At 36.0% G+C, this 15357-nt stretch overlaps 1 protein-coding gene across 3 annotated transcripts in view; it reads left to right on the top strand.

Annotated features, from left to right (window-relative positions):
- The window catches only part of LOC149799209 (ubiquitin carboxyl-terminal hydrolase 9X-like), a 197299-nt gene that overhangs the window by 12248 nt on the left and 169694 nt on the right, over positions 1-15357 (top strand). For all 3 annotated transcript variants that reach the window (XM_089958476.1, XM_089958475.1, XM_089958477.1), the window contains exons 4-9: positions 4616-4728; positions 6517-6622; positions 7606-7721; positions 8594-8660; positions 11823-12007; positions 12988-13126. In XM_089958476.1, the coding sequence (XP_089814602.1) occupies positions 4616-4728; positions 6517-6622; positions 7606-7721; positions 8594-8660; positions 11823-12007; positions 12988-13126 (726 nt within the window). The remainder of the gene's footprint in view (positions 1-4615; positions 4729-6516; positions 6623-7605; positions 7722-8593; positions 8661-11822; positions 12008-12987; positions 13127-15357) is intronic.

Raw genomic sequence — 15357 nt, 5'->3', positions numbered from 1 at the left:
AGTTACAGGAAGAGTCAGTTGCCTGGCCCCATCAGACAAGGTTGACTACACAGCAACCCTGTCCTGTCCAGAAATGATTCAGCATGGTCCAACGATGTTGTGGAAGGTTAAAGCCAGGAGGGCAGACAAATGGCTCAGCTATGAGGGAGTGGTTTACAACATCTGTTTAAGACCATTCGCTGCCAAAATATGTCATATCCTCCGACAAGGGACCCAACCATATTGGATGTCCTGAAGCCAAGTGGTCTGCTGCATGTGCAGTTATGTCCCTGTGTAGTGGAAGTTTCTCACGTGCATGCACCTTAGCCAGCAGTTTTGTGGTTGCTTCCTGGCGATGGACATGTAGAGAAGGAATGTTGGTGAAAACCAGCAGCCATGGTAAAGGAGTAAATGTTCTGTTCCAGAGATATTGCACATTGTTGTATTGAGCTGGATGTCAGATAGCTTGGAAATGGGATGATCAAGCCCATACAGGAAGGCAATACTCGGCTGTCGAATAACAGGGCCAGTGTTGATGTCTTGAGTCTGAGCCCTAGCACCCCAGGTTTAGTCAGTCATTTTGTTGAGTAGGTTGTTTGAAGTGTTCAGTTTTGCTGCAGTTTTCTTCAGGAGGTATTATAATGTCAGTCGTCTGTCCAAAGTCACACCAAGGTATGTTGGTATTGGGTTATGTTTTATGTGCTGCCCATTCAGAGGATATAAAGCTCAGTTTGCATTTGCATTGTTATGGTGGAAGAAGCAGGAGACTTGTGCTTGGCTGTAGGTGCCATTTCTTGAAGAAGTCTATCATTTCCTCCAAGTCCTTGTTCATTACCTCAGTAAACGAGTGACTTTGGGTCCTGAGAGCAATTTTGTCTGTCTACATGAACTTGCACGGCTGTGTTTCAGGCAAGTCATTGATATAAACATTGAACAAACTTGACGAAAGAACAGACCCCTGTGGGAGTCCATTAGTCTGACCTCTTCATGAGCTGCAGCTGTCTTGGATGTGCATGCTGAAGTACCTATCACGAAGGAACAGTTTGATAGTTTCAACCATTCAGCACAGCAATTATCTGGAAATTTTCAACAACAGCCATGCATGCCAGATCATGTCATATACTGCTGTTAGATCAAGGAAAAGAACTCCAGTTTTAAGGTTTCTTTAAAAACTGTTTTCATCACAGTCAGGGCAAGGATTTGATTGCAAGTGCTGCAGCCTTGCCCGAAGCCTGCCTGCTCACCAGTTAGGATGTTCTCCAAGTCTGGACTGATTCTTTGGAGAATCAGGTGCTCCGGTACCTAAAACAGACTGAAAGCAAGGACATTCGCCAATAGCTTGCCTCAATATGGGGATCTTTGCCAGGCTGAGGGATTGCAATAATCTTTGCCTTGCACCACAAAGTTGGCATGCTCTTTTCCCTAACAACCCAGGTGTACAAAGTGGTGAGCCATACCTTTGCCTTCGGGCCTAGATGCTGCTTGTCATATTCTGCTGCTTTGCCTGATTTGATATTGCAGAGCAATTTTTCAAGCTCTGGAGTATTTTGATCTAGTTCATCTGACTTCGATAGTATTGTCACCACTCATACATGATGTCAGTGCTCTTTCTCCAGGGGCGCTTTTGTCACTGGTAGTAAATGGCTAGCAATAGCATTTGGTTTGACAACAGGGTGGACTTGAAATGCTTTTTGCTGAGTAGTGCCAAGCTGGCAAATCAAGCTGACTGCCTTATTCCTGTTGTTTGATGCGTGATGATCAGATTGAATTAGTTATGATATAGAAATTAGGTAATTGATTCATGTAAACCACTGCTATGGTAACTTGTGCCAGGATAATTCACAAACTGGTGGCAAGTGTAGATCCCTTTTTTATTCTTAAAAAAAAGTGCCCTGTTGAATGTGTGGAAAATCATGATCAAAAGCGGTAAATAAAACCTAGATATATTGATGATTTTATCATAAAAAATGGCAGTTATTTTCTGGGAAAAAAATTCTCAACTTGTAATAAGAAATTCTACATTTTGTTTCAGTTTCTTTACCAACAAATTCTCAGTACACTGTAAATAACAATCTTTTATAAAATTTTGATAAGTGAAAATGTCACTAATTTAAGAAATAAATGGCATTGAAACAAGTTTTGTCAAGTGAAATTTGCTTTTTAGTCCTATATTTTAATTCAGTAGCGTAATCATAATAAATGCAGTATTCCCTCTTGTATTCAAATGTGAAAAAATATCAATCTACCATTGGAGCTATGCCTGCAGGCATATTTTGTGAGAACTAATCAGCTGCTGGCTGTGTTTTGATCTCCTATTTTACAGATGTATTTTTCAGGGCCCCAAGTGGCCAAGTGGTCTAAAGCACACTCCGTTATGGATCACTGCCATCTCACCTCTGTCTGTGTAGGTTCAAGTCTTGGATTCGGCCAATGTGGGTATGTGAGAAAGCTTGCCAGTAGCTTCTCGAGGGTCAGTGGTTCTTTCCGGGGATTTCCTGGGTTCTTCCTCCACCAATAATACTGGCCGCCATGTATAGCCTATCGTGTGCTGAAAAATAGCGTTAAACCCTACAACAACAACAAAAGATGTATTTGCATAGCTGCCAACCTTACTGAAAAGATTGGGAACATCCTGATTTATGGTCCTATCTCCTGATTCCCCAAGTTTTCAACACCTAAAGAGAAAAAAAGCATTTTTTTTTATATACAAAAACATCAGTATACATTTTCCTGTTTCTTTTTCTGGTTTTTCTGTGTCTAGTATGTTTCTTAGTACTCTACCATATCCAGCTTGATTTCCAGTTTTCATCTGCCAATACAAAGAGATTGTCTCACAGTGTGGTTCTCTTTATCCGACCCCATCATCAAATCTCAGCATCATAATGGCTAAAGTTTCTCATCAAGAAGTAAAAAAGAGTAACTGATGACTTTTTACCAGCCCAGAAAAAGAAATAGGATCAAAAATATTGGAGTGATTTTGAGAAGTAGATTGCTTTCATTCATCCATTCATCGACTTGCGGGGCTTATCGTGCATTCTGACACCGATGATCAGCTCTTTCCACATTCAGTTCTCATTCAGAATTTTAGATTTGGTAAAGCTGAAACTCTCTGTGTATCATCAGTGTTGATTCCTTCCATACAGTTGGAGAAAAAGGCCAGATTGTTGAGACACATCTGCAACGCTTGCATGAATAAGTAAGTCGTCCTTTAATGGGTTGCTGTCAGGAAAAAAAAGGATGGATCTGACCAACTGTTGTTTCCAACCCTTGGGAGGGTAATACTAGCAATACTTTCAATGCCGTACAGCAACAGCAATGCTGAGAGAACATTCTCAGTGGTCAGAAAAAACAACCAGCCAAAGAGCCAGCCTGTCAGCATCAACCCTGGATGATATTCTTGTTAGCCAATTTGGCACCCAAGGACAAATAAATGATGAACTTTTGCAAAATGCATATCTGCAACATACAATGGACTGAAATAACAAAAGTGAACATCTTTATCATGATATATACACCTTATTCTTGTACCTCCTGATTTTTTACCCTGTCTCCTGATCTTTAATGGTGATTTGGGGGTCAAATTCCTGATTTTGATATTTTTCAATGTTGGCATGCCTGTATTTGTTGTATTGTTGCATTCAATTAAAGGCAGACTTGATTTGTATTATTATGTTCTCTTGTGTATCAGATTAAATAAAAGGAACGGAATAAATAAATAAAAAGTTTAAATCTGTGCAAATCCTACTTGCACAAGAACTATGGTCATGGTGTCGGGTCAACTCATTTCAATTGATTACTTTGTTATCAATTCATTGGTTCCCTTCTTAAATGGCCACTTTCCCAGTGTAGAAGGGGTGGCCATATAAAAGCAAGACCTCAGCATTGTGATTTCAGTTTTGACTCATGAGAATTTCATTTTGACTCTTGAGATTATGGGTACTAGGGTCAGGTAACTCAGTTTTGAAATCTTTCAAGAACACAACCATACACTTTTTTAGCACGAGAAGTCCAAATCATTTATGCAACCAACATTGGTTTCCTGGGTCTTTTTCTACCCCATGGGTCATGACTTGGAATTTTCCAGAGCCCCACCTTTAAAAGTTGTACACTTGGCATGAAAAGAAAATTTATGCAATCAGCATAAGTTTCTGGTATATCTTTATGAATCAACTTTACCCACCCACTAACTCTGGCCCCCCTATTATGTCTTAGATACATTTTAAAATTCTATCCAGTAATATATGTACACTTTCTCTGCATGAGAAGGTCAAATAATTTTTGCAAATAGCATCAGTTCTTGGGTCTCTCCCAAACCCCCATGAACTTTCCTGTAGAACCATGTTCATAGCCCCACCAGAAAAAAATATTTACTTGATATGGAAAGGGCGAATTCACTTTAGTAACAGAAAAGCATTGGGCTGAGGCCAAAAACGTCAATACAGCATTCCATGATCCCTTTGTCTATGTGTATCATGAGGCATTGGATGGTGTTAATTTTTTAGCTATTAGTTAGTTGACTCCTTATATTGCAGTAGAAAGGTGTTCTTCATATTTCTGACTGGCCAAAGCATGCGGTTTATCAGACCCAAGAAACCCATAGATTTACTGCTGATGCATGTTTGTTTATTTATTCCAGAAATGTATATTGAAGAATGCAGAGAGACTGATAGAATTGGTCGTTACTAAATTATCACATGACTGGTTCCCTCTCCTTGAGCTCCTGGCCATGGTTCTCAACCCACAATGCAAGTAAGTACAGACAGATATGGTACAGATTTTTAGGTCATAAAACAAGTGTTACATCTCAGACAAGGTTTTCCAAAAATTTCATAACTATTTAAGTTGCCCATGTTACTTCTTAAAAATCAGATATGGAGCAATTTATTTATGAATGGAGCTAGTTCCAAATAGGTACTGCAAAAAATTCTCTTTTTTTATTCAGAAAAATGTGCAATGTAAGATGCCAATGGGATCTTTGTAATTACAATATTCTCAACATCACTGAAAATATTCAAATGATGTTGTGACTGTGAGATAACAGACACTCACAGAAACCAATCTTCCTTATTATATTGAACATTAAGATCAGTATATAAAAATTTATCTTTAATTTGTTGGAGCTGTAACAGGATGTGTTTTGCTTTTAAACCAAAGGTTATGAAGCACATCAGAAGACTGTCCAAATTAATGATCATCAGCATGAATGAATTGACAATTGTTTACTTCCTTGTGTTTTAATTTTTTTGGATTAGGGCAAGTTAAATTTTCGTGTGATTTTTTTAAAAACATCCATAAAAGGATTTTTCTTTCCCATTGTCACATTTCATCGTCTGACCCAGTGTCACAGTTCAACGTCTGATTAATCAATATGCCCCAGCAGGGTGTTTTTACTCATAATGGTTGCATGTTACAACTCTTTTTTTTTTCTTCCTGTGAGAATGCTTTTGAAAACAGCCTTGTTCCATTAATAAAAAGTGTTATTAAACTTAAAGTATATATAACTATCGACACATTCTGAAATGCATCTCCAGAAGGTACAGAAGCTAGAAAAACTAAAGTTATTAAAAATCATTTGCAACACCTCAACTGTTTTGGAATAAATTTTAAGCAAAATACCTTGCAAATTGAACTCATTCACCAATTTATACTATTGTCCATCGTTGGGGAGCACATTTTCTGTACACAAATGGTTATTTATATAGACACAGCTGTGGTGTGAAAGTAGCCATACATCCTTTTCATCAGCCACTCTGCAGAACAGCATGGTAAACGGGTAGAATATAGATGTCCTAAAATAAACACTGCTGATGTGGACAGTGTTATTTTTCCTCTTTCTCTCAGTATTTCCTTAACAATCTGATTAATAAAATTGTGAAAACCTTTCATGGAAGTTCTAGTGGTACAGTCTTTATCACTTGTATCATGAATTAGGCCAACATATGTACTTTCCTTACAAGGTCAAACATGGTCAGAAACTTGTGAGATTAGGATAAAATGTGTCCAGTAACTTAATACTTGGGACACAAATATTGAATCTAAACATGATGAAGATTAATTTGATAATTTATTATTTATTTTCTGAGGATTTCTGCATGATTTCAGATGTATGTTGTTATGCTTTCTCTGTAACATTGCCAGTGACTGCTCTGGACATTATTACAGCATTTAATCTTGACATCCTCATCATTGACACAGGAAAACTTAGGAATGTCCTTAACGTTGTGCTAGACAATTGAAGTAGTATAACAGTATAAAAAAGTAATTAAACCCTCAAAATTCAAATGTGGAACATTGCATTTGTATGGATGAATGGAAAATATGGATGGTTTGCACAGTTATATGCACTGTCTTATAGAAAATAAATTACACATTCATTACATTTCTGTTGTTCCTGTTACATATTGGGAAATTAATGACATTAAGCACTAGAAAGCAAAAAATCTGTATAAAAAAAACAGTCTGACTAAACTAAGTTCACTTATTGTAATTAATGCTTTTCTTCATATTCAAGATTTAATAACGACATTGTTTTCCCAGATTTCATAGTTACAATGCAACTCGCCCCTCTGAAACAGTTCCAGCAGGTTCAACATTTCCAGATGATGCTTTGTTTGCAAGACCACCAGACCCTCGAGTACCCCGGGTATGACCTTTTGTAATTTGTGATCAGTGTGACCACAGTAACTCTTTGTTTTTAGAGCTGTGAAGCAGCCTGTTTAAGAGTTACAAGTTAAGGGGGCCAAAAGTGGACATTCCACAGAAATTTATGATGTTAGCTTTATAGAGTAATATGCATTCGGCTGCTTGCAGTGAGTGGCACATTGTAATGTTATTAAATAGCTGTACTGATTTTATAGTTTTTTTGTACTTAATGCTTGTTTTAAGTTTGACATAAGAGTACAGTACTGATTGATACAGATGTTCAGACATACTTTTACAAAACATGTTTGGAAGAAAGTTGTAACTTGCGCACTAGGTAAGCAAAATGTAATTGTCATACTATTTGTTTCATTATGTCCACACAAAAAATATACCATTTTTGGAAATCATCACTTTGTCGTTATTGTCATAGATCAGAGGTGTTCACTTAACATATTTCAGTGTCACATACATAAACCTAAGTATTCTTTTAAAGTGGTATCACTGCAGCTTTTCTTTTTTTTTTCAAACCCACAAAAAGATATGTTCACAAATATGCTTTGAATTCATTTATATTTATGAGAATTCATTTTCACAGATGTGCAAAAAATGCAATTCTCTTTATTATAAAATTTGTAGATTGTGGTCAGTTACTGTTTGTTTCCAAAGGAGGATAATTATTTGGTGGGGCATACATTTCAAAGCATCCATGGAATCAATGAAAATTGGTACCAAAGTAAAAAGAGGGAATTCACAGTAAATGAATTTTTAAAATCATATGATGGCCAATCATCATTATATAGATAATAAAGAATTGTCTTAAGCATCGTAAGGTGTGTCATGCCTTTCAAGGCAAATGATGTCCTTATCATTATATAGATCAAAAAAATTGGCTTGTAGCATCATACTGTATATCATGCATTACTAGTTTATCTTAGTTTATCTTTCGTAGTCAATGTTAATTATTAATGTGTGATTATTTTCTAGGGATGGTTGGTAGACCTAGTCAATAGGTTTGGTGCTATAGAAGGTTTCAAGATTCTGTATGAGAGATTTACAAGTGGACATCAGCTTTCTGTGCCAGTCATAGCTGCTCTGATCAAGTAAGTAAAACAAGCACATGTATAAATGATCACTCTATGTCAAAAGAGTTATAAAAATGGTACTAGCAGCTGCCTCACTTGGCACTCAGCATTAAGAGGTTAGTGCTAGGACTGGTCAACCTGGTGTCAGGATAATATGACTGGGTGGGACATGATGCTGCATGTCTGTTGCATGATTCCGTAGTGCTAGCCATCACTATAAACTGTCACACTGCAGACATCATTGCGATATGGCTGAAAATTTTATAGAGCCATGTTAAAAATCCAAAACACACACATCTTGTGATCCTTATCTTCTTTTTCGTGCTTTGTTGGTCACTCACACAGTCACATAATACTGGGTGCTACAATCATCAGCCAGGGGTTAGTGTTTGCAAGGTTTTTTTTATTGCTCTAAAGGACACAGTTTAGAGAATAGTCATTGTATAATGATATGATTAAGATACTTGAGAATTTAAATAACAGAAACATTGACTGAAAACCCAGTTTCCATGTGAGATTAAAGTAGGGAAACTAATAACTGTCTGGTGGAAGCTACTAAACGTTTTACATAGAAATTATAGAACAAAACCATCTTTCTTTGATGTAGAAAGTTTAGTGTGTGACTCTCCTTAGATATAAGTTCATTGTATTATAAAGTCTCGTCCAAGTCCCACTCCCACTTTACAGCTAGCTGAAAGTAAAATGGTTTGCTTGTGTTACACAACATTGACTTGTTGGGACTTTGTGGGATTTGAACACTTACGTAAAGATCAAGAGTCCACATCTAAACCAATAGGCTAAGTTGCCTCAAAACTCAATCCCAGTTGATACGGTTAAAATATGTGTTATCAGGTTGACTTATTGTGAAACCTTGTCTTTTCTATTTTCAGACCTTTTGGACAGTGTGCTGAAGTCCTTACTCCACATACAGTTCAGGAGTATTTTATGCCAATTGTGGTAAGCAGAAGCAATTTTCTGGATCCTTATTATCATAGAGAGCTGTGGAAAGTATGAGGCACAAGGAATTCAATCTGACATGCTATGAAACTTCCTCTGAGGAGTAATATTGTGCATGATAGTTGGGAGAATGTTATCCCACCTACAAGTGAGCTATGTACTAGTCCCAGCATCATTGTCCACACATATAAACAGCATATATACAAGACATATATTTGTATAGCACGATTGCATTTGAACCAGTCTTTCTTCCTAGGCAACAGTTTGCAGTGGGTTTTATAGCACCTACTAAGGCAGCAATTTTAGTAAAATTTGTAAATGCATACACAGTATACAGTAACCAAAATTTAGCTGTGTAGTCTAACCAATTTGAAGCTCAAAATTTTCCCTGCTGCAGGTTAGGCTTACTGCTGACAGCTGTTCAAATTCAAGGCATTGAAAGTGGGCATGCTTTAACCCTTTTATCTCATGATTGTTTGCAGTACAATTTTTACCAGAAATTATGATAGAATTTAGTTTACAAAACTTTTCATTGTTGAATATATCTGACAATTTAGTGCAGTATCCTTATGATTGCTGTGCTATTGTTTTGGACAGCTTCATAAATGTACATGATATAGTCATAGTGCCTGGACATGCACATTGGCTAACAGCAGATGACCTGCTGGACAAATCTCAAACCGTATATTATTCTGTGGTTCTGTTTAAAAATAAATAAAAAAATAAAAAAAGGAAGAAATTCCTCTATAATAACACGGTTTGTCTGAGGTTTTAGAATTGATTTATATTTAAGGCACACACACACACAGATAGATATAGATATAGATATATATATATAGTCACTGACAGGCACATGTATGTTTGTTTAAATGGTTAAAAGTTTTACACGTTTTCATGCAGTAAACAAAATTAAGGTGTTAATGTGTAAAGCTCTTTTTATGCTAAAACCATCAAACTAAATGATCATATGCATCTCTGTTAGCGCCACACCTTTGCAGTCACTGTTCACAGTGACTTACATTTTAAATTTAACTGGCTTTGGTTAACTTTTGCATTTAGCTCAAGACAAATAGTATTTTGCACCATGTATACAAACTGTTTTACCTAGAATTATGAAACTTGGTAAGGGGATGCATCTTAATGAGAACTATTTCCTCATCTCAAAAGTAGGTCACTGGGACCTGTATCACACTTAATTGATTTGGGTTTGTCTGTCAGGTTTATGTTTAAAGCAATGTTCTTACTAGAATCATCAAACTAGATTGTTGTCTTCATCTGTTTGTATCAGTGTTGCAACAGAAGAAATTACTGTGACCTACTTATATTGTGCTGGCTTAGATTGTTGCATTTAGCTTGTGACCATTTTGTGTTTTTTTGCATTCTTTGTAGATATTATCCTATCTAGAGCCAAGAAACTTGGCAAGGGATTTATCTTCATGAGCACTATTTCATCATTGCAGAAGCAAATCGTTATGACCCATAGTTTACACTTCACTGACTTGGGTTATATTTTTTGTTTCTTGATGTTCATATCTCAGACACAGTTCATGCTGAATCTTGAAATTGATGATAATGTGCATCTCTGTTCCATCTTTTACTTGCTTTTTGTATGCTTTCATGTTTAACTGATGACCATATGAGCTTTTGGTATGCTATTTGTGTACTATCCTTCCTATGATCGTGATATCTGGTGAGGGGAAGCATCCTAATTAGTACACACTCTTATAAGAGTTTGCAGTGACCAATGTTTCATGCCTCAGTGACTTTGTTGAGGTTGTGTTTTAAAGGTCATTTATGGGGTGTTGTTTATATTAGAATCGTGAAACTTTATAATTGGATGTATCTCTTTCAACTAAGGAAGGTCACTGTGACCTTGTTATGCGTTACTAGCGTAGGTTTAGTATTTTTGTTTTGCTTATGACCACTTAGATTGTACCATGCTATATACAAACATCTATGACTAATGCCGATGGAAATAGGAATATTTTTATTCATTGTTAATCTTTCTGTATTAATGCTGTACATTGTAAGAGGTTACTATGAACAGATTAACATGTGAATGAGTATAGGAATAGAAGAGTATGCTTGTATTACAAGTCCTCATCTGTAGTTGCTAATCAAAGTAGAGATGAATGAACAATGCTTAAGTAGTGGTCACACAATCTACTTAAAGTCTGTGAATTTTGTCCATGTAATAATAGCTTCTGAAGCCGATTTTATAACTAATGATTAATGCACAGTAAAACAAAATTAATCTTTGGTTTTATCCACTCGCAATATCTACTTTTTTATCATAGGAAAGACTTTGTTTTTATTGTATTATTGTCTGGATTTGTCTTTTGCATGTTTACATTGGCTACTGGGGACTAATGAAAGCTTTGGAGAGGTTAACTGTGATTGTTGACTACAGTCTGATTGTCATGGGTATGGGTGGGGTAAACTACATTACAGGGTTAATCATTAAAGATTATGAGATAAAATAATGTTTTGCATGGTGAAAATAATCTGCCTGATATAACGGGTAGACATCATCTTTCTTGGTAAGGAAGAAAAATTGAACCTAAAAAAAAGATTATGAGGATCTCAAAATGTCAAAGATGAGCCATATGACCTTGCAGAAAGGCATTATGTTTTCTTTGGTATCTGGTGAATGGGGGAGGGATGTTGGGTCATATTGATATACCACAATATTACTTCATTGTTATCCTATATCCCTCACCCCTACTTAGACCAGCTTCTGTGTTTTCTGTTTGTAAATGAGAGAGATGCGATAATGTTTGGCTCATATTGTAGCTGTAATGGTTTATATTGTTGTAGGGTTTAATGCCATTTTTCAGTACAAGATAGGCTATACATGGCAGCCAGCATAACTGGTTTAGGAATAATCCTTGAAAACCCTGGGAAGAACTACGACCCACAAGAAGCTACTGGCAAGCTTTCTCACGTATCCATGTTAGCCAAGCCTGAGACTCGAACCCATGCAGACAGAGGTGAGACGGCAGTGATCTGGAACATTAAGCACTTTAGACCACTTGGCCACTCTGGGACCCTAGTAATGGTTTAAAAGCCACTTGATGTATACAAGATTGTATTCAGATTCACTTAGGATATCATTTTTATATCACATTGAGCTATACATTTAAAAGCAGATGGATTTTGTAGGAAATTGTCCCAAAGTTCCTGGATGGTGTTACTGATGAGGAACTGAAGAAAGAATCAAAAACAGAAGCCAAGAATGATGCTCTGTCTTCCATCATCAAGGCCCTGAAACAGCTGGTGTATCGCTTGCCTAATCAAGAGGAAACAATTAAGAATCTGGAGATATTCAGGCTTAAAATGATTCTCAGGTAGGGAAAGAGTTTTGATTGAAAATGTTTGTATATTTTTATGATATCTGTTAGACAAGAAGGCAATACTGTATGCCACCAATTCTTTCAGCTGTGGATCTCAATTTGATTTCTTTTGTCTGTCAGTAAGTCCATCCATCTGACCCAAGAACCCAAGAAGCTTGTTAACAAGATTGCAAGGAAACCACTCTGAATAGACAAATGAAATTGATCAAGTTTATTTTTTTTTTATACATGCATAGAATACCTGACTGTATTTTTTCAACAAATTTAATTTTGATAGGCAATCTTTTACTTAAATTTAGTATGATGTGATTATGTTTTATATAGTTTTTATGCATAGTCAGTCACAGATCCTAAACCTTACAAGGGATAGCTATCATACTTGGACTGTAAAATCAGGAAGCTCTGCCCTTTCTTATCCATGTACACCTATGCTCCTTGTGCAAGGTCATGGTCAATACAGAACTTTGCCTAAGTGTTTTGTTTCAGTTTTTCTCTATGGTGACAAGTCACAGATCCCAAGAGATTAATTACTCTTGGACTGTAGAATATCTCACTAGCTCTTATGTAAGGTCAGGTTTTTTTCAAAATTTTTGCTTTAGTTTTTGGCTAAGATTTTCTCTTATAGTCGTACTCGTATCTTGTAATGAGATCTATCATACTTGAACTTTAGAGATTGGAAGCTTGTTACTTTTGCACATCCCTGCTTTCTCTCAGATCTGATCCAAAGTCCAGATCATTTGAAAGTGTAAAAAACGAAACATCAGTCAAGCAAGAGAGAAGGTGTGACATATTTCCTTTGTTACTTACTAATTAACTTTGCATGAAATTTTCACAAATATTCAATTTTACAAAGACTGAATATTAGCAGAGACGGATCAAACATTCAACTTAACCCTCTCTCCCAGTGCAAAAATAATAAATATGGTGGTTGGGACAGCGCTCTTTTTAGTCATTATTCTGACCTTGTATTTCAGGTTGTTGCAAATATCCTCATTTAATGGGAAGATGAATGCTCTCAATGAAGTGAACAAAGTTATTGCCAATGTCTCGTTCCACTCAAGCCGACACTCGCAGGGGGATGAGGATGAGTGGCTTACATCAGACAAAATGGGAGTAAGTACTTATGTCAAGTAGTTTTCTTAGAACAATTTATTGTCTACTTCCTTGTCATCATTTACTTATTTCCACTCCAGTTGACAAAAAATTGGTATAAAAGGACTTGCTGTATTGCAGTCACCTCCTGATGAGAGATAAAAATAAATTTTTAGCACATATTTATTAGGCTTTCATTAGTTGTGTCATGCACCAAAATTTGATTACCATGACCTGCTTTTTAGGGTTGTTTACTGAGTATTATTGCTTACATTTTAATTAAAGATCTCTTGCTTTGTGTTCACCACCGGATTCAGAAAATAAACATGTACAAGTCTTAATGAATTTTTTTTATGGATTTGTTTGAAGTTTTTGCCACCAAACTGCTAAGGCAAGAGGACATTAATGGTCACTGTCTATCCAGTTTTGTGATTGTTCTAGCATGTATATTTATACATAGACTTCAAACTGTGAAGTTCATCCAGCCGTAGCTTGGAAAAGTTAAAAATGAACACATTCTGTGCCTATTTCTGAGTTGTGGTCTTTAATTATCTGAATCTATTTAAAGCCTTGTGAAAACGCTGGCTTCCACATTAGTTATTGGATTTCAAGGCTATGTATAACCTTGTCAGAATGATGGCTTCCAAATTAGTTGTTGGATTCAAAGCTATGCAAAACCTTGTGAAAACGATGGCTTCCACATTAGTTGTTGGATTCAAAGCTATGCAAAACCTTGTGAAAACGATGGCTTCCACATTAGTTCATTAGGATTTCAAATCTTGGTAAAACCTTGCGAACACTGTAGCTTACACAATTATTATTGGATTTTGACTAGATTTACTTTAAAACTTTATCTTGACAGCTGCATCATTTATATGACAGTCCTTTTCATAACATAATTAACAGTGAAATCCATACACCTAAATTTTGACTACTTCCGAAAATACATATAAGTCTTACTTAGGACAAATTCCCAGGAGACATGTCATTAGTTGGAACATTTCTTCTACTGATATCAGTAATATAATATACAGACATATCAAACTATTTGTCAAAACCATCCCCTCGTATATTACAGATATGGATTTTATAAATAAAATTGAAGCTGTCATTAGTTTTCCAGATGATTTCCTTTTGAATATGATAGACGTCACTTCCCCATACACTAACATACCCAACCCTGAAGGTATAACATGATTAGCCAGAACTTTGGCTATGAGTAAACCCAGATATCTTTAAAATCCGAACATATTTACCCTTTTAAAATTATTACTATGCTATAACTTTACCTTCAACGATTCTCATAACCAACAAATCGGCAGCAGCCAAAGTGGCTCCATCTTATATGACAGCTGTCACAAAACTGTTCAACATACAATGTATTAGTCTAAGGAAATAATCATATTCCATGATACTATTTTTCAGGTAAATAATATTTGATCTGTACTGTAAACCCGCAGATATGCAGTGCTATCTACATTATGAATCCTACCACCACTTCCATTAGAAGAAACTGTGTCCTCTCTGTCAGTTATTATGAATTAAACTATCTAAAGAGTCAGATTTTGAGACAAATGCATCTAATCTTATCAAATGAGGCTACCTGATTCTGATTTTAACTGACGCTTTAACTCAAGTGAGACATGTTGTTTTGGGCTTAACACCATTTCTTAGTGCACCTTAGCGATAGTACCAACCAGAGACACCAGTTTCTACATACTTTAACCTACCTGACTACAACATAGCTGTGTTCAGTATTAGATAATAGAAATTGTTATATCTGATATGTATCTCTCCAGTAGCAACATTAGATGGAAAGATAGAAAACTTATTGGATATACTAGTTAGATACTATATAGCCAGTAAGGATCAACATCTGCATATTAATGGGAGGGAAAAAGATTGAGCTTTAAAATCAATTCAATAAATGGCATATTTTCAGTTATTGTTAACTGTGTATATGTTTAAAGAGTCTGGTAACCATTGCAACCTTATAGATAATGATCTGTTCAAGTTCGATGATGAGCATGTTCGACGCATTTCTTGGAGTTTTGGAAATTGTTCATCGTAGCTAATACATAACCTTAAAAAAAACCTCTACTTTCAGCATTTATTTAAGATTTAAACCAAATTTGCAAGGTAGCTTCATCACAATAGCTCAGTTCATTGATGAGCTTGTGCTGCATTTAGAGTTTTGGAGTTTTGGAACTTATTATGTACTTATGAGAGAGTGACGTATGTAAGGTGAAGTT

The sequence above is a fragment of the Sinohyriopsis cumingii genome, chromosome 5 (assembly GCF_028554795.1).
Source record: "Sinohyriopsis cumingii isolate HCF-2022 chromosome 5, ASM2855479v2, whole genome shotgun sequence".
Classification (NCBI taxonomy): domain Eukaryota; kingdom Metazoa; phylum Mollusca; class Bivalvia; order Unionida; family Unionidae; genus Sinohyriopsis; species Sinohyriopsis cumingii.
Note: the sequence above shows the minus strand (reverse complement) of the source record. Positions and strands in the feature narration are given on the sequence as shown.